The sequence below is a fragment of the Notamacropus eugenii genome, chromosome 3 (assembly GCF_028372415.1).
Source record: "Notamacropus eugenii isolate mMacEug1 chromosome 3, mMacEug1.pri_v2, whole genome shotgun sequence".
NCBI classification, from domain to species: Eukaryota; Metazoa; Chordata; class Mammalia; order Diprotodontia; family Macropodidae; genus Notamacropus; species Notamacropus eugenii.
Window position 1 is genome coordinate 171,262,764 of NC_092874.1, and position 26,354 is coordinate 171,289,117.

The 26,354-nt window shown below is 37.5% G+C and overlaps 1 protein-coding gene across 44 annotated transcripts in view; it reads right to left on the reverse strand.

Annotated features, from left to right (window-relative positions):
• The window catches only part of CELF2 (CUGBP Elav-like family member 2), a 620,126-nt gene that overhangs the window by 330,052 nt on the left and 263,720 nt on the right, over positions 1 to 26,354 (reverse strand). For 20 of the 44 annotated variants that reach the window (XM_072653373.1, XM_072653346.1, XM_072653378.1 and 17 more), the window contains one exon: positions 18,390 to 18,440. The exons of 22 other annotated variants lie outside the window; for them this stretch is intronic. In XM_072653373.1, the coding sequence (XP_072509474.1) occupies positions 18,390 to 18,440 (51 nt within the window). 2 more of the 44 variants (XM_072653394.1, XM_072653382.1) reach the window with 1 other exon arrangement.

Genomic DNA, 26,354 nt, shown 5'->3' on the forward strand with positions numbered 1-26,354 from the left:
CTGAAATATCATCGAGAGCAAAGCTCTTGTGCCTACCAACCCAGGATGCTCACCTGTAGCCCAGTGGTCAGTGACATGGACAATTTTTGAGGTGCGGTTTTAAGTAACTTCTCTGTAGCTGAGACAAAGAAAATTTGTTTATCTATCAAAAATATTTGGAAGGCTGAAGCTTAATCTTTTTTTTGGGTCAGTGAGGGAAAAAGTCAAGATTGTTAGTAGAACAGTTTGTCCAAGGTTACATAAGAGCATGCAGAACATCAAGAAGTTATGTCTTCCTTGCCAACTTTGCGTGGTAAGAGGTTACACCCTGCATCCTACTCAATTCTGCACATATTTTACAGCTCTTCTGGTTTCTAATACACAAAGATAACATGTAATGAAGGGCTGCGAACGGCCTCATTGTTTCCTCTACAATTTCACAGATGCTTCATTTCCTGATGTTGATCTGAATGGTTTTTCTTTTAATTTGGGCTATGTGCATACACACACATATGCATAATATTTGGCAGGTTTAAAAACCTTTCATCTCACACACCTATTCTCTGAAATCACAATTACAACCTGTGAACGAGAAGCAGATCGACTTGAGCAGAAAAGATGACAATGCTCTGTTAGATATCAAGAAAAATTTTTAAAAATTGGAGTGTCCTTCAAGGAGAAGAAAGTCTGTGTTCCTAAATTCTACCTCAGATGTTTTAATGATGTGTTTTTACAGCTCAGTGGATCTTAACAAGCATAATATTGCTATCAAATGAGAGCAACCTAATTAGTTCCAGATGTTAATATTCCTTACTTTTTTGGTGGGGTTGGGGGAGAGGTATATAACAAAGAGTCATGAAGTCTAAACACTTTCCCTATCACAAACAGCATTATAAATTTAGGGCTACAAGGGAATACAGTATAATCTAATCCAAGCTGTTCATTTTACAGTGGAAGAAACTGAGTCTTAAAGAGGTTAAGTGCAAGGTTACTCAGGTAGTAGTGGAAGAACTGCAATTTGAACTTGATTTTTATTGTAAATCTCTTGGACTTTCCAGTGTACCATGCTAGAAAATTATCCAAACTCAGATGATAAGGTTATCAAAAAGTAAGAGAAGACATCAGTTCTTCGTATCCAATTCGACAATATGTTCATGGGTCTATCTCCTATTACATTCACATCTACAGGATGGTAAAAATGATACATGTGAAACTAAATATGAAGGACATATCCACATTTTTTTTAAATGCAAAAATCCAACTCATAAAATTGCTTCCACATTAAAAAAAGGAATGCAACTTAAATCTTTATAGCTAGTGGGGCTTATAATCTCTAACAACAGACTTCTACTCTTTCCTTTGACAGTGTCAGAGAGATTAATCACTTCCATTATTAAAAACAATTCCTTGACATTTTCTGGTGCCTAGGAAAAGTGGCATTTCAGAAGAGTTACTAACTGGAATTCAACTTTTCTAGGCAATTAAAAAAAAGAGACAAGTAAAAGTTTCAGAGGAGGGGTGAAAGCTGACTCTTGGATGCTTGGAATTTTATGATTGTAGAAATCGAAAATGGTTCCTGTGATAGGTAAAGAGAGGAGAAAGTGGATAGTCCTGCTTTATTCTGTCCTAATCGGACAAAATCTAGGGCAGGGGTGGAGAACCTGCACCCCTGAGGTCACTAAGGAGATCTGTTCTGTGAAGTTTTGGATTCAGTCAAAGGGCCACACTTGAGGACCTCAAGGGCCACACATGGCCTTGAGACCACAGGTTTCCCACCCAATGTCTTCATTTCTGGGTGCCATGTTTTTAGGAAGGACAATGAAAGGTTGGAGCATATCTAGATGGGCCAGGATGGGAAAAGTTCTTGAGAATATACCATATAAGGATCATTGGAAGGAACTGAAGATATTCATTCTGGAGAAGAGAAGATTGGGGGGAAGACACAATAACTATTTTCAAGGAACTGAAGAAAATAGAAAATAATATGCTTTCCCCTAGACTAATGAAATAGTCTCCTCATTCGGCCTCTGTTCCCTCTAGCTCTCCAACCCATCCTCCCTAGAAATGCCAAATCAATAATCCTAAAACATAAATTTGACCATGTCACTCCCAGATCACAGATCTTCAGTGGTTTCCTATTACCTTCTCAATTTGGCATCTAAAACCCTCCACATCTATCTGGCTATCACCTACATTTCTGAACTTATCTCATATTATTTTCCTTTGGGCAGTCTAGGTTCCAGATAAGTTGGCTAGAATACTATAAATTTCTCAAATATAACAGTCTGACTCCTCTATCTTCACTTTTTCATATACCATCCCTTATTCCTGGAACAGTCTTTATTTGCTTGTCTCTTAGAATTCTTCAGCTCAGGTAGCAAGTGTTTCATGTGGGAACATTTTCCTGATTTCCCCAGTTGGTAGTATCTATCCTTCTTTGATTTGCTCATATTTCATTCATTTTCCATTGCATATTGTATACCTCCAAAAGAATGAAATTTTCTTGAGGAAAGGGATTGTTTCAGTTTCATCTTTGTATCTCTAGCACTTTACACAGTGTTTTGAATTTAACCCAGTAACCATTTATTAAATATATAAAATGTTATGTGGCAACTAGATGGTACATGGGGACAAATCACTGAACTTGGAATGAGGAAGAACCAAGCTCAAATTTGAACACAAATACTTACTAGTTGAGTGACCCTGAGTAAGTAACTTAACCTCCTCCCTCCTGTGTGTCTCAGTTTCCTCATTTGTAAAATGGGGCATATAACCCTTGCTACGTGCACTTGCCTTTCAGAGTTGTGGTGAAGCTAAATCAAGCCAATATGTGCAAAGTGCTTTACAGCCTTAAAATGCTATAAGAATGCTAGTGGTGGTGGTGGTGATGATGATGATGATGTAAGAAGGCCTCATACAGAAGGAGCCTGACAAAGTGGATAGATTCAAGAAAAACAGCATTCAAGTTCTGCTGTGAACACATACAGAATATATGACCCTGGGCAAGTCCCTTAACCTCTAAGGAGGTGGCCTTCTGTAATTCTCTGTAGCCAAAGGTACTCATCTACATTGTTAGAGGGAGTTTCTTTACTGGAATTTCCTATACCAATGGAATCACAGGTCTGGTGCAAAAAAAAATGCACTCATTTTATTGGTGACACAATTTTGGAAATCTACACAGTCAAGCTACAGACTATAGCATGGGGTGGAAAAGAGGTAAAACATCTTCATACAGAAGAATGATCACAAGTAACAGAAAGGGCTCAAGAGAATCAAATAAAGTACTCTAAGCAATTAAAGAGAGATCACTTTTGTCTGGAGGGGGTGGCTATCAGGAAAGGATTCACAAAGGGAACAACATATGGGTATATGAATTAGACTTAAAATGACAGAAAGAGCTTCATACAATCAGACATAGTGGTCACCAAATCCAACCTGCAACCTCCTTTTTTTCTAAACAGAGGAAGAGACTGATACTCAGAAAATCATTATATTTTATACAAGGTCACATAGGTAATAAATGGCAGGGCCAGGATCTGAACCCAGGGCCTTTAATATCAAATTAATACTTTTTCCACTATATCACAATGCATCAACAGAATGAGAAAAGGGTAGACGTGGTCTTTTCCACAAATGAGCAAAATACATGAAGACTGAGGCAGAAGGATAATAATAAAGAATAGAAAGGAGTCCAATTGGGAATGATGTAGAATACACAGCAATGGGGCTCAATAAGATGAAAGACAGATTGCCAAAGGCCTCAAGAGTCATGGTCAAGGGCTCATGCTTTATTCAGTAGGTAACTAAAGGCACTGAAAGTTTTTGAGTCAAGGAATAACATGGTCATTTGAGTATATTAGGAGTATTACTCAGGCAGCAATATGGAATTTGCCGTGGAGAGGGGATAAAATAGAGGTAGGAAGACCTAATAGGAGTCTATTAAAATATTCTACATGAGAAAAACTAAAGGCTTAATGAGGGCAGTTATAATGGGAGGGAAAATGAGAGGTAGAAAATGGAAGCGGAAAAAGCAGGTCTTGGCACTTGAATAGACATGTAGGGGGAAGGACTGGTTGGATAACAATAGGCAAGAAGAAACAGGGTCTGACCTATTCATTTATTTATTCATTCATGTAACAATTCCTATACCATGTGTAAAATATTGTGCTAGATTTTGAGGAGATAGGAAGATAATTAAGATAAGGTTCCTAGCCTCATGGATCTTACTGTCTAACAGAGATGCAAACAGATAACAAATAACTACTCAGCTATCGGAAGGACTAGGAAAGTCTTTATGGTCATGAGAGGGGTACAAAATGTTAGGCAAAGCCCAGAGGGAACAGTACATGGATATAGGTCTACCATAATAACCCAACTGATGTGCTGGTAGGATAACAAATTTGTACTCTCTGGCATTTGCCACCAATTCACATATTAAATGTGTATTCCATTATAGGTATGTAATCGCAAAGAGAAATAACAAATATACATATACTTGTCACTAGGCCAATATTACATAAAATTCAGAAATAAGGAAAGGGCTTGAACATAATATTTCACCAAAGAAAACCTTACAGCACTAGGAGAAAAAGAAAACTGTGTGGTGCAAATAGAATCTATAGGCCCCCAGAGAGAACACACAGGCAGGCGAATGGGGGACGGCCCTAGAGGAGTTGGTTCTTATACCACCTGCGTGATTTCCAGTACGTTGGGTAACTTGGCTTTACTTCAGTCAGTTTCCTCTTCCATAAAGTGAAGAGTTAGAGTAGATCTGAAGGGTCAAACACAAGGCCCACAAGACTTCTGAATGCAGGTGAGGGGCCAAACCAGATTAAAATGTAATTGGGAAATATTTAACAAAATAAATTAAAATGTAATAAAACATAGATAATACAGTATTAAAAAACTAAGTCAATATGCAGCCCCTACGGATCCTTGGGTACAGATTTGGGGCCCCTGTTTCTACTGGATTTTGGCACTCCTGTACTAGATGAGCTCCTGTCCATAGTCACAGGGCTAGTAAGTAGACAGTAAGTAAGCAGGATTTGACCTTGGATCTTCCAGGTCCGGCACTCTTACCACTGTATCATCTAGCTGCCAATATCTATTTGCAAATTTGTTGAAAGATGCAATTTGTGGATTCATTACACATTTTGACCTTGCTACTGTATGCCATTTCAAATTCAAGCCTCTACTATGCTTTTCTGTTCTTTGTTACAGATTTGTTTCACACTTTTATCCTTCCCCTCATCTGATTCCATTTAGTAGCGGGTAAGCACCAACAATTATAACAAGAAAATTCACAACTACATTGCAGTTTTTAAAAAATATCAGACCTGTGATTTTGTCAGTAATGGGAGAGAGCAGCGGGAGCAATAAGAAATTAAGGACCTTACCCAGAATCACACAGCTAGCCTACAAATTGCTTTTCTCAAAATAGTTCTCTGAGTTAGGGAATATAAACATGATTTTCTTCATTTTACAGATAAGGAAACTGAGGTTCAGAGAAATGGAAGTGGTCTCATGGTCACATGGCTTATTAAGCACAAGAGACAGGAGAGTTCTCCTGACTTCAAATCTGGCATTCCTCCTAATTTGCCGCACCAAAATCAGTAATCAGTTTGAGTTCAATGATGTGAGGATGTGTTGTATGTTTTATGAGCCATAAAATAATATATTTTGCCCTTTTCTTCCCTGGTTCATAAAATAAAGTAATTTCAAAGTTTTGACAATTTTCATTTTTCCATTTCTTATTTTCTCCTGTACTATACTATCAGAAAATATGGTTTTAAAAGGAAAAACAAAGCACTGATCACATGAATTAGAGGGAAATGAAAATATCACAGAAACATTCATATATGTATGTCAAATCTATAAGGCTTTATATATCTCTATCTCTTCTCTTGCATAATCTTTGAATTGCTATAAATTTGTCTAATAATTTTATTGTGAGGTTATGTCTATGGAATTTGATGTCCTGAAAGGAGTACTATATTGGGGAATAGGAGACTTGGGGTATTAGTTTCAGTTCTGTGACCTTAAGACAAGTAATTCAAACTTCTCCAATCCTCAAATTCACAGGAACTCAGAATTTCAGAAGGAACATTGGAGACAATACAGGCCACTCATACCTGAACAAAGAAATCTCCAGAAGACAAAATGGCCTATACCTGAAGGCCTTTGGGGAGGGGAAACCCTGTGCCTTTCAAAGGAGTCTACTCCATAACTCTAATTATGAGATAATCCTTCCTCATCTCAACCTGAATCTGCCTCTCTCCACTGCCCCTAACTCTGTTCTCTGGGTACAAACAAAACAAAGCTGATTCCTCTTCCACACAGCAGTCCCTTAAAACCTTCACTATTCACTTCACTGGGCTGTTCTGAGGATCAAACCATCAAAAAAAAAAAAAAAAAAGCAAGCATTGTAACTATAAAGGCTCACACAAATGGGAATAATTATTCATTTTCCTGGCTCTGCCACTAACTAGCTGTGTGACTTTGAGATAGTCTTCTTACTCTTCTGGGCTTCCTTTTCCTCAAGTGCATAAAATGAACAGGTTCAATGAGACCACGCCTCAAGCTCCATTCAGTTCTAAAATCCTATGGCTCAGAGATGCTCTGAGTCTAGGGTGCAAATGCATCAACTGTCAGATGCTACTGAGGTATAGGTGAGCTTTGCTCAAATGTTTCCTCTCTTCTACTTGCCTTTAATATTCTTTGCTAGAAGGGATGACTCTCTGGGAAGTAGAAGGGGAGGGGATACATTTGGATATGAAGGCAATGTCAAAATGAAAGCAATAAATGTATATTTTTAGACACTGTGAGAGCTGTAGGGATTTTTGTACCACAAAGGGAACTTGGGATAAGCAGTACACCCTTAGTTGGGGAGTGGGTGGAGGTGACAATGGGTGGGAAGAGGACAGAAATAGGGAAATTATCCCAGCCTTTAAAGTTTTCCATTTTAACTTGGTAGTATTACTAATGAGGCAATACAAGTTCTGTGATTTCTACATAGTTGCTTCTACATACTGAAGGCCTGTTGGCGTTCTCCAAATTCTGCAACCTGAGGCAAAGCCCCAGTCCTCTGACCTAGTTATAACTCTGATATAATTGTAAGTTTCATTCCCTAAGGGGCCTGGAGAGGTGCCCACTGGATTCTTAGTGGATAAATTAGGATTTCTACAGAGTTTTATTGATCCTTTCAAAAAGTAAATTCTATTTCACATAAAGATTCTAGGTTCTGGCTGATACACTGCATTGCCCATAAGGAGGCCAACCCAAGGAACAAAGAGCTGCTGGGTCTTTGGGGATATCTTGGGCAACAAAGATGTTTACATGTAAGCCTCAGACACAGCCCTAAACTTAGTACTGGCAAAGAGCAAAAGGAAAAAATTACTAGCAGTTTTACAGAGGAGGGCATGTATTTGACTGTTTACTGATTAACTTATTACTGATGACAACAAAGTCCTTTTGAGAAACACTTCTTCATTTTTCCTTTAAAGCTCACTGTAGCTACTGTAATACGATGCTAGTTAAATCAAATGAAAAGGATGTCACTGTAGTCACTTTTTATCGTTTGAAACATCAGCAATTTATTCAGAATAGACAATAATGAATATGACTGCATAATCGCATAATACTCCTCAAATAATCCTCCCCAAACTCAATTATTTGATATCCCTCAGCACTAAAGAGAGATTTGGGTTTTGCATGAAAAATTTGGAATTCAAGAAAACTAAGACCTCCTCTCTATTCTTCTTCTCCCTTAACCCTTCAGCAACAAAAAAATCTAAGATTTTTTGGTTCCACAAGAGTTGAAATGAGGAGAAGGGATCTTTAAGAAGCTCTTGAGTAAAGCATGAGAACTCATCATTCACTTCTTGGTCTTGAAGGTTTTTCTTTCCACTAAATGTATTATTTTTAAGAGAGTCAAGAAAGAAAAGAGTGAATAAGGAAAACCTGCCATCCCTTAGAGCAGATAAAAATGATATAACATTAGGGATCAAGACAGGCTTGAAAATTAGCACTGGGGCCCACGTGCTCAAGATATAAAAGAAACCAGGGCAGCCTTAATGAGAATTAGACAGTGAGCTTAATGAGAACCTTAATATGCTCTGCTTTTCCTTTATATTTCATTATATCTTCTGTTTCATAAGAATCAACCAATCAACAATAATCTCTGAGTGTCCACTATATGCCCAGTACCAAGCCAAAAGTGTAAGCAATGTAGAACATGGCAGAGTTAGCCACTAGTGTACTATAACACTAGGCAGCTAAGTACTACATGGGGTAAGAAGTGGATAGGGCTCAAGAAGTTATAGATAAAGCTGAATAATACTTCAGAAGTCATCTCATCCAGTCTAGATTTTACACACATAGAAACTTAACACTTGGATTGCTTAAGCAACTTGCCCAAAGTCTGTAAGACAGTAAGTGTTGTAGTCAATTTGTCTTTCCTGAATGCCAGTGGACTTCTCTTGAAACCTAATGTCCTTTTAAAAGTATTATTATTACACAACACTATTTCTCCAAGTGACAGCATGCTGGGAGATCAAAGAATGAACATTTCATGCCAGAAGAAAGAAATCAGAAGCTGGGACATTAGGAGACAGCAAGCCAGAGTTGGTGATATAGGAATGGAACTCAAAAATATGGAGGACATTCAAATAATTGCGAGCATAAGCCATATAGTCCCAGCTTCATGGCTCTATGCTGGAGTTGTATCTTTTCCATTCCTGTTTTTACAAGGACAAATAGGAAAAAATGGAAAAATAATAGTAAAGAGGTCTAGACTGGCAGCCAGGGAGATCTGCCACTAACTAGAAGGGCAACCTAGCAGCTTAATTTCCTCAACTTTCAGTTTCTTCATTAATTAAGACAATGAGGCAAGATGATTTCTCAGATTCCTTCCAGAGTCCAGTGTCTATTATTCACAGCTTCAACTCTTACTTCTATTTTCCTTCCCAAGGGTTTATAACTAATCTCTTCCCCTGCATTTCAAAACTGAATTTCCAACTGCTTATCACTCGGTTCTACAGCCTAATCTGCCATTCCCATTCAGACATGGTGCTCTCTTTGATTTCTCTGTCTATTCAATGATGCCACCATTTTCAAGTTCTTGACTCTTTTGACTCTTCCATCTTCTCCAACTCTCATCTCTAACCCACTGCCACATATTGTCTCTGAAACATCTTTGCATCTGTCCAATGTTTCAAATCCTCCCCCACCCTGCCCACCATGGCTCTTATTAACCCCATGTAGGCTACTGCCATTTCCCCTTAACTGGTCTCTTCATCTCTACTTCCCCTACCCATCAGTATATCTTCAGAGGATTGCTATAAGATCAATGATTTACAGTGGGAAAGGAACTTAGAAATGATCTATTTCAAACTAAGAAAAACTGAGGCCCATGGAGATCAACTGACATACAAGATCACACAGGTTAGAACTTGAACCCAGGTCCTCTTGGGCCAAACTCAGTACTCTTCATATTGAACCACGCTACTTCCCACTCTACTGCTAAATTAATCTTCCTTTTATGCATCCCTCTTCTCAAAACCCTTCAAGTACTCCTATTGCTTAATGAATATAATCAAGGGCATTCTGGTTAATATTTAACAACTAGCTCTCATGAAAATACTCTTATAAATTTAATCCACATTATTTTTCCTCCATCTCTTTTCTTAAGTCAAGATGATCAGTCAAATAAATCAAGTTGTCATCTGTAGCTTGCTGAGTTCCAGGGTATAATGCTTACAGTGAAAAATTGGAAACCCACAGAACCAGTCTGAGCTGGCTCCAGCACACACTGAATGAAATCAATCCTCCTTAGCCTAGCATTTAAGGACTGCCAAAATCTCATTCCAGCCTACCTTTACAACCCTAGCTCATGCAGCTTTTGCCAGCTATGAACATTGCTTGAGCCTCCATACAAAACTAGAAGGCTTGCTATCCCATATTTTCCTGTCTCTGTATCCATGCTATCCTCTTTTTTGGATTATGTTTTCCCCCATTTCTGCTTGATGATCTCCTACCTGTCCTTCCTAATTTGGTCAAACCTCCTCTATGAAGACTTTCTTAACTCCTCCAGGTACAAATACTATTTGTTTCCAAGTCTCCCAAAGCACTTCATTAATAACTCTTATGTATGTCTGTTCTATAACATAGTTCTTTGTAGCATGTCATATCCTTATAACTAGACAGCAAGATCCCTTGATCTTGTGGGCATGATCCCTTTTGTAGTGGGCAAGTAACAAAAATGCTTATTGAATCAAGAAGTTTTTAGGACACATGACTAGGGACTATAAATACCTGGGGGGTGGGGGGGAGAGTGCAAAACAAAACATCCTCATGGATTGCAAAATTCTTGGAAATCAGTAATCAGTAGTTGAAGCAGCATGGTGTAGTAGAGATAATGCTGGATTTGGAATGAAGGAGAATATTGTCTCAGATACTAATTAGCTGTGTTACCAGCTTAACCTCTCTCAGCTTCAGTTTCCTCATCTGTAAAATGGGCATAATAATAGCATCCACTAGACAAGGTTATTGTGAGGATCAAAGGTATATGCATGCACACGTGTTTGTATAGATGTATGTGTATGTACATATACACACACACATATATAGATGCTAGATATATGCATATACATGTATGAATGTATATACACGTTTTGAAAACTGAAAAGCATTACGTAAACTATATAATAAATTTATTATATTAATTATAATATATAAATATTTTATAAGACTGTGTTGTGTAATTATGTGTAAGTATTGTGGATATTCTTATATTAAATGACACAAATAGCAGCTGTTATCGTTTTAGTTGTTATAACAAGAATTTCCGTCACCAGCGTTATTCCCAAGGCACTGTGAGGTGGTCTCACAGAGCTGGAGCTGGAAGGATTGTTACAGACCCAGGGCGTACAACTCCAACATGTGACACATGAGAAAAGTAACTGATTAGGTAGAAGAGACTCGTTCAAGCACAGAGATGGGAAACTGTAAGCTCAAGTTTGAACTCAGGTCTTCTGTTCCAAAATCTAATAATCTTTTTTCCTTTCTTTTCTTCCTCTTCCATTTTTTTTTCACTTGAGACTTAGTCTCCTTGTCTCAGTCAGGCTGAAGTACAGGAGTTACTCCCTCACGGGCCTGATTCTACTGCTGCTCTCCCAGAAGCTTTGACCTGCTTTTTCTTACCTGCACCAGTCTGCCTGCTTCTTAGGCAGCCTGTTCTCTTCTCCCTCTCCTCCCACTCTCTGACTCTCAAGGGCTCACCCATATTGGTCCCAGGCTTCAGGCAGATACCCAATCAGTATTTTTTTTTTTTTAACATTACTGGAGTTCAGAACGCCTGAGCTAAAGTATTCCATCAGCCTCAGCCTCCCTTGCAAGCAGGAATTACAGACCTATACCACCTCAACCAGCACCCAATACTCTTTTCACTGCACCAATTAAAATGGGTTCAGGTTGTTTAAAGTAATATATCTATACATCTAAGTATCTGTAGATATATGTGTATTTGTGTGTGTCTCATTTTTTTTAAGTTGAAAAGGTGGTAGTTTAGAGGTTGAACCTCAAATTACGAACGAATGAGTGTTCCAATTCAGGCTTGTTGCAAAAAGAATCCTCTGTCCTTGATTGCCACGGGAAGAGCACTTCTCATTCTTTAAGAAGGTTATAAATTTATCTGGTGCCTTAAAGGAGCCTCAATTTGTAATGACAGTGTAGCTTAGGTGTAGTTTTAGTTCCAGACTGAGAGACCCAACGTGGCTAAGATTTAATGGTTCTCTCCTTCAAGGGACTATGAACAAGGCAAAACATCCTCTAAGACAGCAAGAGAATGCCCTCAGGGCTCCATATAAAATTATCATAAAGGACTAAAATGTGAAAAACTGAGGGGAAAATGCTGGAAAAGGTAGAAAAGCAATAAAGATGACATTTTATCGCTATATTTAAAGGCCTTCCCACAATTTACCTGGTAGTCATCCTAGAAAGCAATAGTGCATTTTCTCCAGTAAATGTAATATGAATTCTAGCCATTCTTGGTGACTGTTTATATTGGAATGAATGAATGAGGAGATATCTGCAAAGAATCTGAACAAGATCCAGTTTTAGGCACTATCAAAAATCCACTGCCCCTATTTAAAAAAGTAGGTTGAAGTGAACAGTAATAATGTGAAATACACATGGAACTCTTATGAGGTTGGCGAAATTTAGAGTCAGAATTTAGAGACTGACTTGAAAACGGGGGGATGGAGGGAGTTGCTTTCAGTAGGATCCCCAAGAGCTGGTTCTTTTACTTTTGTATGCATCCCCTCAAATTCTTCACACCCCATATACACATAAGTGAGATCTCTATTAATAGAACTGTGGCAAGAAGAGATCGTTACATTAAAATTTATGATATCCTAGTGTATTATAATAATAGGCTATTATCATGCACTTGGTTAATAGGGTCCATACTGTTATAATGTGTGAAAACCAGATTGAACTATAAAAATGATAATATAATCGTAATCTTTGCTACTCAAAAAAAAAAACCCTTTATAAGAGGAGGTCTCAAAGCTCATGACTCGTTCAATGCTCTTTTTTGTAGATGAAGAAACTATGGCTCGCAGAGACAACAGGATTCACCTAAGATTTTTTTTTGCATATATTTGTAAAGATCTTTGGTTGAAATATATGTACAAATGCATTATATATGTATAGATGTATAACACATGTGAATATGTATATGTATGCATGTTGTATATTTGTCAAGCTCAATCTCTAAAGGACGTTATAAGATTGAACACAAAGAGAAGAATGCAGTGACAATAATAAATGAGAATGTCTGGAAGAAAATGATTGGTTCAGAAGTTGGACTTCTCACCACCAGGGATGGTGGAATGAGTAGCAACAGAGTTAGGAGACTTGACTTCTACTTCAGGCTCTGACACCAGCTAGCATTGTGTGGCTTTGGCTAAGTCACTGAATTTCTCTGAGCCTCAATTTCCTTGTATGTAAAATAAAGGAGATGTACTAAATGACCTCTAAGTTCTCATTCTGCTATAAATTCTATATTTCTATGATGACTGAAGAAATTGGGGGAGGAGGCAGGTTGTACATATACCCAGCAGAATAATTATACATACAGTCCACTAAGCAGAAAAAGAATTAGCAGGCATGATTGAAGATGAGAGAGGGGATGGGCGGAAGGGGTTATAGGAACTTTGAGTACAACACATAGCACATAGCAGTACCATATGAGGTATATCATATCTAGTTGTTTTACAAAGGAAGGAAGAGATTAGGGGATAAATGCTAACATTTTTGTGGGGCTTTATGTTTAAAAAAAGACCTTACCTGGAAAACTCTGTGTGTGTATGTGTGTGTGTGTGTGTGTGTGTGTGTGTGTGTGTGTGTGTGTGTGCGTGTGCAAACATGACTGCAAGACAAAGCTGAATAACATACATTTTCTGATGGAGAGAGAAGGAAACTAGATGAATTTGTTTATTGTTTGAAGAAACATCAATGGCACTTTTCAAAGTCAAAAGAAGAACTGTTAAATCATTTGTATGCTAGAACAGCCTAAACCTCCTGGAACCCTGTCCTCCACTCCACCTTCTCTGTGACCCACACTTCAAAAGAGTTCTAACCTTAGAATGCCCAGTTTAAAAAAAATCACAGAACTTAAAAGCTATTTTGCCTAGCTCAATTTGGCTGTGGATTGAATACAGCAGTGCACATTCTGAAATAGGAACAGAAATGTCTGAAAAAGGTTGGAAGAGGCGGATAGAGGCTGCTTCTCTAGTCAAAGAGATAAAATTACATTTCTCTCTCAGGATTTATACACAGTGCATGTAAAGACAAACCCCATTTGACTTTTTTCTACAGGCCAACATAATAACAGAATGTCTTTTATTGTCATTACTTTCCTAAAATCCTGGCTCTAGAATGGGCTAACCAAGCATCCCTCAGACCAGGGTCTAGAAATTTTAATCCTTTTTTTTTCCAGTGTCTTTCTATGCACTCTAGTGAGGCATTTTGTTGTGTTTGAGTTTCTTCATGGGTGAAACATAGGCATGTCACGAGATATGGGTGACCAAGACCAGGTATGAGCTGCATATAGGAACAGCCACACCATAGAGATGGCAGCCATCCCAAATATGGGAGAAGAGTTGGGATTAGCTCAAGACAGCAGTTTTTAAAAAAAATTTAAAAAATTATTTTCAATTCACAGAACAAAATTTTCATAACATGTACGATAAAAAAGGATAATTACACATGAAACTGTAAATTTACCATATCCAACTTGCTGTTCCTTCCAAATATACAGTTATTATGTAATTTTTTTTTCCTTTTTCTTTTTCCCCCTCACCCCTGCAAAATGTCAGTTTATACACTTGACCCACAATACACAGAATTTCAAAGTAATTTCTGTTCTGCCTGGAAGGAAGGGTTACAGGGGTCCTATTGGAACCCACTTGGAAGAAGAGTTAGAGATGTCCTTTCATATGAACTAATCAGCACAGGAGAAAGAACCGGACAAGGCAGATGAGTGTATTCTATATAAAAGGTAACAGAGAAATAATACTAACTTACCCTAAAGGGGATGCCATAATAACTAATAAAAAAATAATGCAATGCATATTGCCAGTAAGAGTGTCTATTTACCTGACTGTTCTATTTACTGGCATAACAGTTGCAATTTTTAGTGCTATGGTTTCACTATCAAGGGAGAAGGGGGGAGCACCTTAGAATCAGAATAACACTACCTTCTTAGGAACTACTGCTGGGACTAGATGAGGATATGACTGGCCACATTCAGAGGGCTAGGAATGAGCCCACGGTTTGCACTTGAATTGGAACATTTTCTTCACAGCTACTGGCTCTTGGTCCTGCATTTTCCTAGCCCCGTCCCACTTTGTGGCAGTCTGCACTTCACCCCTGATGAAGGAAAGCCCCTAATCCTTGTTAATAGCAGTAATGGCTAGTAAAGGTGGCAGTGGACCAACAGGAACAACCAATAGGATAACTTACCATGAAGGTAGGAAAGTAAACAGATGATTTAACCTAGCTCTGGAAGAAGAACCTGAACAGGGGTGGAGGAAGGGGGGAATTCCTCAGGGAGGAAAGTACCTTGGGAGGTATAACAAATGAAAATTGCCCGTTTCTCTATAGTTTGTTACTCAAGTCTATGTAGTCATAACAAAAACTGAAATCATATAAGGCAAAAAAAAAAAAAAAGATAATGCGGAATTATAAACAGCAAACAAAGTAATGCAAAAAATGCAATGTATCCCAGTTACTATCATGGTGGAAGTGCAGAATAAATTGAGTTTTCTGATGGCTGGGATTTCTATTGCACTCTAATTAAAATTCCATACAAATTATGCGTTTAGAGTTTCCATAAACTGTTGTTACTTTTATTATATGACACAATTTGCCTGGCATAGAAATGTTAGAGCATTAGGGTTGTATCATTACAGAGGATTAAGATCTTATCAAGCTCTAAACATGAAGCATTATGGTGATACAAGAGAGAACCTGTAATACGCTCTTGTTCTCCAACATAGTCTGTAAGTTTTATTAATGCCTGCTCTGCATCATGGCTTCATTTCTTGTTTGAGACAGATTTCAATATGAAATTGCTTCTTCCTCTGACTCACTCAAAGGGTGATGGTAGATGAAGGACTGGCATGGGAGTGATTTAACCTTACTATGCCTTAGTTTCTGAAGGTATGAAAAACACAGGGTACACAGTCAATCCAATAGGCATCTTGCAACTACCATGTGCCATACACACTGTGCCAAGGACTAAAAATAAAAAGGAAGGCAAAAAAAAAAAGTCTGAATTCCAAAGAGTTCACACCTTTTCCTAATTAAAAGCATGGAAAACAGGAGAATTAATTCTATCTGTTCCCCTAACAGATTCTATGTTCCTTGGAAATTGCTGATATTCAAATATATTCAACTCTCAACTACCCACTTGCAGATTATCCACTTCGTGCTTTAATTTGTCATCTCCAATTAGCTTCTTCTGGATACCTAGAATATTTCTGGGTCACCCCTCCATTGTAAGTTCAAAATACTTAGGCTAATAACATTAGCCTAAGCAAAACACAATTTGGAGGATAATGCTGTTGCATTACGCAAATTACAAATTCTATTCCAAAGTAAGATAGAAATGAATTTTAATTATCTGTTGTTTTGAACTATCCATGCCATATCTCTCTCTTCTATTATCAAGAATAATCGACTGTAATTGAGTAAAGGTACTTTTTTTTAAGCCATGGCTTTTATGCTTTCAAGAAAACAAAAAGACCAGACTATTTGGAAAAACCAAGCCCTGTAACTTAGAATCACAGCTCTGGAAGGGGCCATAACACATCCTTTAATCCAGCCCCCTCATTTTAAAGGTGAGGGAAACAAAGTAAGTGACTTATCTAAGGTCACAAAGCAATTCACTTGCAGAGCTCAGAACAGAGCCATAGACCTCCAGACTTCTAGCCTATTGCAGCACGCCATCTCCTACACCTAATTTTTAGGGCATATCTTCACAGAATTTCAGAGTTGGAAGGAAGCTGAGGAACCATTTAGTCCAACCCAAACTTGAGCATGAATCAAGTTTTAAATACCTATGCTCTTATAGTAATGACAATAGCCAGCATTTGTATAGCAATTTAGAGTTTGCAAAGCATGTTACATATATTATTTCATTTGATACAGCAATCCTGTAAAATAGATGCTATTACTTTTCCCATTTTCTAAATGGGTAAACTGAGGCTGAGAGTAGTTAAGTGACTTGCCTAGGGTCACAAAGCTGTCTTTCTGACCTAAGTCCAACTCTTTTCAGCTGCTATGTTAAAAATAAGTTCAGTATTTCAAATTTAGAATAAGTATAGATGTATTTAAAATAGTTTTCAATTATTGGTTCTAAATGAGAAGTATGCTTTTTTTAAGTGGAGCCCTAACTTTAAAAAGGGGTAGAGGTGCATCTAGGTGGCATAGGGATAGAGTGCTAGGCCTGGAGTCAGGAAGACCTGAGTTCAAATTTAAAAATCAGATACTTATTAGCTGTATAACCTTTTGGCAAGTCACTTAACTGTTTGCCTCAGTTTCTTCACCTGTAAAATGAGCTGGAAAAGAAAAGGGTAAACCCCTTCAATATCTTTGTCAAGAAAACCCCAAATGGGGTTACAAAGAGGAGGACATGCCTAAAAAACACTGAACAACCAAAAAAAATCTTTACTATATCAACTGCCTACAAGTTTAGAATTGTGAGTTGAAATAAAATGTGTATAAGTGGTCAGTTAGCCTGGGAACAGAAGTCCCATCCACTTAAAAAGAAAAGCTGCCACATATCACGACAGTGATAAAATCTTGTTTAAAATCAGAATCCTAGTTTCGGCATTCAATTAATTCTCATTTCATGATCCCTTTGATAGGTGTGATGGAGGCTGTCTAACACTCTGTCCTCAAGTTCTGCACTGAAGTTCCTAAACTCATATCAGGAAACAGAATCCCTTTCAGTAGGTACCTAGATGAGTTATGATGGCAAAAGTGAAACTAGAACCTTGTCTTTCACCTCATCAATGGGAATGCTCTCTTGTCCTTGATGCCTCCCCATCCCCCATCTTGCTCTACTTTAAAAAAACCTTCCATTTTCAAAACTTAATTTGTATTCCAAAAGAAGAGACTGAACTCAATAGAAAAATGCTTTTAAAAGAATGAACATCTTCTCAATACCATAGTATCTATGCTATGGGAAAATGCCAAGGATGTCACATACATACTATACTATAAACACCAATGATGTCCCAAAAATGTTAGCTTGCATTATATGAAGGAAGATTCTTAATTAAAAGGCTGCATGTCATCCCAATTATGTCATACTACATACAATTCTTATAGTGAATTACTCTTCTAATCATAAGAGAGACTTTTCTAGATTCAGTGCAAAAAATATGTATATATTTTTATGGACTAAGAAATGATCCATATAAGCCCTCTATCATCTGAATGCTGCAGTGAATATTCTTTGAATATAATTTTGTAGCAGTGCAATCACTTTCTAACAGAATTTTTCATTGTAATTTAAAGAAACCTAAATTCTCTACTCTATATAAGAAATGGGATTGGTTATGAATGATCTAAAGACAAAAACAAAACAGTCCCTCTCTGCCTTCATAGACTTTACATTCTACTGGCATGAAATTCAATATAATATAACAGAAGGCATGAAACTCAAGAAAAAAGTTATCAGACAAATGCCCAAGGAAAATTTGAGGTGCGAGAAGATGGTAACAGCTGGGAGGTATAAGATATAAGGTATAAGCTATGCCCATATAGGAAAAGTGATATGTCCCCTGAAACTTGAAAGAAAATAAGGAATTTTTAAGACAGAAATGAGGTAGGATGCATACCTGGAATGGGGGGTTCCTTGTGCAAATGAACAGAGGAAGGAGCTAGTTCGGCTGAAACAAAATGAATGAAAGATGCAATGAGAAACGAGCTGGAAGCAAAGTTGTAATGAAACTGGTGTAGGTGAATCTTAAATATTAGCAAAGGTTATAATAGGGAGTCTCTGAAGGTTTTTGAGGAAGGGAGTGATATTTTCTCTTGTTAAGATTATGATGGCGGCTCTGTGAAATACAGTTTGGATAGATAAGGGAGTAACTAGGAAAAGGGAGACCAACTGGAGCATTATAACTTCTATGAGTTGATAATCTTCCTGGGACAATAACTTAATATGTATTAATTATAGCAATAATAAGTATTAATAATTAACAATCAAAGGAATAATTCTTCAGTATGAACTATCATTCAACTCCACAGGTCACACATATAGCTACTACCACCACCACAATTCTCTAGTCTCATATAGCTCAGGAAATAATACAGTCTAGTCCTTTTTGAAATATTTCTTCTAATGAGGGATATATTTTTCTCTTGCGAGTCAAGACTATTTAAAAAGTTCCATTAAACCAAGTGAACGATAAAAGAGTATATCAGGAAAGAAAGGGAAACAAATATTTCCATGTGTGAAAGGTATGTTTCTGAAGCACTGAATTGTTCACCTGCTTGTTAGTGGGACTTGGTCCTCCTAGGGACAAAGCATCCTAGGGATGGATCTAGTCAACAGATGGATAAAAAGGACATCCTTCTAATGCTATTGAAACTTAGCTCTCCTACATATCAGTTCAAGTGGGAGAGGTATAAGAATAACAATGAACTGACTCTATAAAAGCAATGGTTCTAAAATCCAAACACTTTATTGGCAAACCCCCGTTATCTCTCCTCCATTCCACACATGCTTCATTTAACCTCTATCATATCAACCTCTGACTCCACAAATTAACAACTTGAAGCCTCTCGGTTAGTGATCTTCATTGCAATAGTGCAAGTGAGCAGTAGTGAAAGCCTGCACTAATGTGGCAACAGAGAGAGGAGATGGGAGTGATGGTTAAGTTGGTAGCATTGATACATCTTGACAATCAACTGAATGTGGGATCTGAGGGAGAGGAAAGTGTAGAAGGTGATGCCAAGGTGGATAAGGCAGTAATATTGGAAGAAGGAATAGGTTGCAAGGAGGGGCACAGAACCAGTTCTGGATAGTTTGATTTTGAAGACTGAAAGGACATCCAAATAAAGATGTTGTTTAGGTATTTGTGCTGTATATGCAACAAGTGACTTGCTTAGGACCACACAGCTAGTTAGTGTCTAAAGCAAGTTTTAAATCCAGGTTTTTTTTCATCTAAATCTACCTAGAAGGAAGGTGAGGAAAGTCTGGTGCATTAGGAAACAAAGTAGGAGAAAATATCAAGTTGACATGCAACACTGTTAAATGGTGCATAGAGGTCAAGGAAGGTTAAGATTTAGAAAAGGTCTTTAGATTTGTGAAGCAGGTGGTCACTGGTGACCTTTAAGTGAACAGTTTCAATAGACGAAGAAAAAACAAAATAGAGATTCTAAGGGGCTCCGAAATAAAAGGGTAGAGTTTGATGGTGAAAGGGAGATGGGATGGTTGTTCAATGAAGTGGAAGGCAGTAAGGGACTTGAAGAGAAGTTTTAGAACAATTCAATTAGACAAGCATTTATGAATCACCTACTATATACCATGCACTGTACTAGATGCTGGGAATATACAGACAAAAGGAAATCATACCTGCCCTCAAGGAGCTTATGTCATTGTGGGGAAGAAGACAGCGAATCAGTGAGTGAAGAACAGTAGGGGTGCCAAGCAATAATAAAGAGCCAGCTGAGTTTAGGCACTAAGAATTTATAGTGGGTGAAATCAAGGTGATGACATGACCTTCTCCAAGGATCTTCAGCAGCTAAAGTCATCGCCAGCTGCCATTTCAAGATTCTATCAAAGACTGCAGGAGAGTAAGACACCCTCTAGTGGCAACATGGTGCTAGTTCCAAGCATACTCAAGCTTCACGTCAATTCAAGGTTGGAACCAGTTATAAAACCAGAGGACCTAAAAAGGACCTCCTGCCTCCTTAAGTCATATTTTTTTAGTTAATATGCAAAATTCAAAGTATCATTTTCTTTTTTAGAGCAAAAACAGATTTTAAAAAAGAAAAATTAGCATCTAAGTCAAACCTATAGTTTGATGGTGTCACTTGCCATTTGATAGAGGAACTTTCAATTAGTAACCCACACTTTTACTGTGTAAATGGCACAGGAAAGTACTTAACAATTAATAGAAGTCGCCCGGCACTCGAAACCTGGAAGGGAAGTAATTAAATTTAGTAGAAGCCATAGTACCTAAACAAAGATGCATCATGTAAATCCAAAGGGGGAGGAATTGAAAGATTAAATGAAAACAAGAAAGTTTGACGGCAAGACTGAAGTGACATCCTAAAATTCTCTTTTTACCATAAAATTTTTTCTAAAAGGACTTTCACAAAATTAGTTTAATCTAAGCAGAGATTTTGTTTAGATCCAGGTTGACCTTTTCTTAGCTTGAGCACATTACTGCTTCCAAAGAATTTCACACAAAGATTGGACAGCTCCCTGTTATTTGAATTAACTTCCTGAGTACAGGTCCTACCAATGCCAGTACAATGTAAACGTCACCCAACAAGAAGGGAGATGGCAAAAATCACCAGGCTTGTGGTTTATGAAATAAAATTGCCAAACTAAATTTGTATAGCTCTAGAGCTTAAATTAATGCCAGTAACACTGTTATCAGTAGTCCTTATCCTGCCACTCTTAGTTCCTAACACAAACATTTAGGACTAAGAAGCATTACATCTGGCTACAGCTGCATATTACATGGTCCATTGAGACTCAGATGCTGATGGCTGAACTGAATAACAAACAGCTGGGCAAAGATGTAAAAATCATGAAATCATGAGAAAATGTATGTATACCATGAAGGCTCTGGAATCCTAGTACTATGAGAATGAGGGAGAGAGGGAGAGAAGAGGAGAGAGAGAGAGACAGAGAGAGAGATTAACATTACACAGTAGTGTACACCTAAGATCAAAGTTCAGACACTTGGGAAGCAATCTTCCTTTATTTCTGTCTAGACCTTTTTATTATTGCTTGATAAAAGCCTCTACAATCTTTAACACACACTAGCAGTTTCTTTTCCTTAGCAATAACAGTAGAAAGTTATCAGAACTATCTGAGGTTAACAAAGGAAAACAAGGAGGTTTCAGGAGTAGAGATGCATACAACTTAAGTGAAAACTTCATTAACTAGTGTAATTCAATCTCATGATCCCCCAACCTTGATTCTAGATGCAAAGTACTTAAGATTTTAGAAAGAGAAGCTGTCAAAAAGGGACAGCAGCAGAGGGGATTTAACTTAGGGAGTAGGAAGAATTGTCCATCTATTAGGTTCATAGATGAGAAGACGGTGTCACTGGGAGGCTATGGAACACTCTTTCATAAAGTTTTAAAAGGTAGATAAACAGCCATTTTCTTGGAACGGCTGTCAATTTTATACCTAAGCAAGAAAAAAAACACAAAAAGACATGCAAATACATTTAACCACTTAAAATTTATCCCCAGTCCTGTCCACACTCCACAATGTCATACTAATAAACCATTTTCTGTCTGACAGGCATATCTGAAGTAGAGTATCGATAATTTTAATTGTTAATTATCTATGGCCATTTTCCTTTCCTTTGAGATTTGCCTAATTTCTCTGTAATAAGTTAACTGGCTACTTTAGTTGAAGCTCAAAAAGTAGGGGGAATGAACTTAGATAAACCGAGGAAATCCCTTCAGGTCTAGAATTCTAATTCAATAATCCAAATCAGAAATAATCTCACTTGCTCTAGAAGAACGTAACCTAAGAGGTAGAACCACCATCACAGAATGCCCCCAACTCTTATAAACAGTCTTTTGTATGATACAGTTGAATATATCACTACAACTTTAATCAAAGCTAATTCTTTTTTCATTTCACAAGAAAGTCAACAATGCCTATCAAATAGTAAGAGCTATATCAATGTTAGCTATCATTATTACTATTACCCTATACTGATAAAGATAAAGGAAGTTAAGAGGAAAAAAACCATTCACACATTTTCCGCATGCCAAATATTCTACTTTTCTACTTGGTAAAACTAGCTTAAGATGAATGTATATGAATAAAATAAAATAAAACAAAAAACCAGACTTGGGAATAGGAAAATTTAAGGTAGTACAGCATTTTAATGCCAAAAACTTTTAACCTATGTGATTGAGATATGAATCCATTGAGGCATATGAATATGTTCTTGTTGAATCCCTAAATATTTATTAAATGTCTCCTATGTACTGGACACGGTGCTGGTGTCTCGGGAATACAAAGACAAAAATAAAACAATACCTGACATCCAGGAGGTTAAGTTCTATTTGAAAACAAACACACATATACACATATGTAAGTAAATAAAAAATAAATATAATACGGAGTAGTTTTAGAGGCACAAGCTTGTGTTGTGTTTGTCCTTTGTTCTCGAAGAGGACCATGACATCAAGATGATGACATGACTTACAGTTGACTTTGATTTGAGTCAGGGAGGGCTGAGAGGCACAAGCTATTGGGAAGGGGATGGGAGGATCATGAAAACACTCTGTAGGAAGTGACAGAAGCTAAACTTTAAAGGGAGTTAGAGATTGTTAAAGGCAGATGTTAAGTGAGAGTACTCTCAAAACATGGGAGACAGGCTATGTAAAGGCATGGAGATGAGAGATGGACCACTATGTACACGGGACAGTAAACTGTTTTGTCCACCAGGGACATTGAATACATAAAGGGGTATACTATATAAAAACCCTGGAAAGATAGCTTGGACTGAGATTGTGAAAATTTTAAAATTCCAAACGGGAGTTTGTAGTTTATCCAAGAGGCCAAAGGAGTTATCAGAATGAGCAGGAGAGTGACATGGAAAGGTCTGGGAATATCAATTTGTCAGTTATGTGGAGTGTAGGGTAGAAAGCTCAGAGACTAGAAGAAAGGAGACCAATTGGGAAGCTATATAATACTCCAATTAAGAAGTGATGAAGGTGTGAAGCAGGAAGGTGAGTTTGTGAAAAGAGAAAAGGAGAAGGTATAGTAGAGTTTGAGTCAACAAGCCTTGACAAATGATTGGATATGTGATCTAAGGGAAAGTGAAGAGGTGGGGATGATTCTGGAGTTGTGATACTTGCTAACTGGAAGGAAAGTGGAATTCACGAGAGAAACAGGGAAGTTAGGAAGAGGAATGTGTTGAGGGAGGGAAAATAGAATTAATTTTTTCCATTTTGAACATGAGATGCCATTTGGGTGGGGCTATTCAGAAGGCTCCAGGAATGGAAGGGGGAGAAAGGGGGAGACAGGGGGAGGGGAGGGGGAGAGGGGGAGAGGGGGAGAGAGAGAAAGAGAGAGAAAGAGAGAGAGAGAGAGAGAGAGAGAGAGCCATTTAAGTCCAAAATTCTCCAGTTATTTCATTGCTTCACTTTTCAACCAGTTGTACCAATACTGTCCTTTTCAAATTGCAAACTGGATAACAGATCCCATTTGATTCCACTATAGCAACTATTCTGTCATTTAAGGTTTCTACCCAGGCAACTCTGGTTGAAACTAATTTATTCTGGCTTTATTTTATACTAATTACACTTTTTTTTAAAGTGAGTTTTGCTGATTGCCTAAGAATATAAGGTATCCCAAAGCACAGACACTTTAATCAGAGGCAAAAACAAATAACCTGTTGTTTGGAGTATGGGAGTATGGAGTATGGGAGAGAGCATTTGTAATCCACAGAGATAATATATGAAATATACAAATTGAGTTGCCCTCATTTACACCTTACAATTGTACATATTATATTATATTACTGGAGTTTGGCTACTATGCAAAGTATTCACTGTACAAAGTAAATCACTTTAAAATCTGTGACAATCCACTCACACAAAATACAACACAGAGACATGTTAGTGTGCTTTTTCACATGTTACTTTGAGCACACACATTTCCTACTCTGACCCTAAAATGTATCTTATTTCAACTACTGTACCCTGTTTGTGTTTAACCAATAAATACAGTTGATGACCCATATACCACTGCTATAAATGGCCTGTCCCCACCCAACACGCAGCTGAGATTGTTAGTTATAAGCATGACTGAAAAGGGCAGTAAACTATTTATGGAGGGGGAAATTACATTGAGTATAAATACTCCTCAGATTTTTAGGGTTGTGAATGGTTAAAAATAATTAAACCATAAAAGCATTCTCATTTCCAAAGATATTGTTTGTTCAGCCTGGGGAGGACAAAATATAGAACTGGGAATGTTATGGATCTTCTGGGTATTTTGATAAAGTCATTTAGACTGATTCTACATTTCCTTAACATAATACAATAAAATACTGACTTCCCAAAGAGTTCTGATTTACTTTGATCCTGAAATTAGTTTTATTGACCTGAAAGATGTTCTGAAATGTGAGAAAAGTTTACCTCCACCTCTTGTAACTCTAGTTCCCTTGAAAAGTCAATTCAACCACCACCTTCCATGTGAAGCTTTTCTTGATCATCCAAGCTGCTAGTGCATCCCTTCCCCAAACTAACTTGTATTTATTTTGTATAGATTGTGCATACTCTGTTTATATGGGCACAGGCTGCCTTCCCCATATGAATATAAGCTCCTTGAGGGCATGGGCTGTTTTCTTTTTTTTTTCCCCCTTTGTATCCCTGGAATGAAATAAATTTTTAATAATGCTTGTTGACTGATAGAATACAATTTTATAAAAACACATAAGAAATGTAAAGGTCACTTCCCATTGCATTCCTCCAAAGGAAGTATCTCATCTATTTTGTTAAAAGACGCTTCAAAGGTTTTTGAGATAATGGACTGTACAAGGATAACGGCAGCTTGAACGCTAAATTTCAATGTATAGTTTCTTCCTAAAAATAACAATGACAACAAAATAAAAATAATAAAACCAAAGAGGGCTCTCTTTTGAAATGAGGAAATGAACGATTTCATTTCAGGTCTAGCCAAAATGTGGTGCAGTTTTTTTTCTTTTTCTATACTCTGCTGCTGGTGCTGACCCCAGAGGACCAAGTCTTCATTGAGTCAGTCCCATCTAGGCTGGGGAAACCAGGAAAAGAGAATCACATTCAAATAGGTCCATAGAAGCTACAATAGTTTGGAAGCTGAACCTTGACCAACCCTATCTAGGCTTTCCCACATTCTTATCAAAATGAGACTAGTGTTTCTTGTTTTATATTGCGAAAATAGAGGATTTACAATAGGTGTCATTGTAACTAGATTGGAAATGGCACAAACGACCACTGAAGGAGTAATAATGTTTTCCTTCAATTATATGATCATCTTTGGAAACCCAGCATTTTAACAAAGTGTTCAAACATCAGAGAATGGAGCTGGTATCATGTAGTTGAGAGCCATGGTATTGGGCCTTATAGTTTGATTTTTGAAAGCCTTATAATGAGGGTGGAGTGGATATACATTCCATTCTTCAGCTGTATTTTTGTTCAACAAAGCCTGCAATTTTCAGTCACTTGAAAATGTAATTATAGATAATGTTTGCATCAGTAGCAAGAATACAATAAGCACACGGGGCATGAAAACTCCACTCAAATCACATCCTCTTAGGTTACAAAGCTTGTCTCCTGCCAAGAGTAGAGGCATTTCAACAAGCTAATATTCAGTATGAAATGGTTTGTGAGTTATACCAACCCATGCATGAATTCTCCTCTAACTTTTCTATTATCCTTCCTCTTGCACTGGGTTCCTCCATAAGGCAGAACAAAACCAAAAAGAATTTAAGATTCTTTGAAAGTTCAGTTTATCAAGCACTCAAGTACTTGACCAAAAAAGCTAGGCAGAAGTACAAAGGATCCCGATTTCTAAATGGACTGATTCCCATGCCTCACTAGGTCATAAC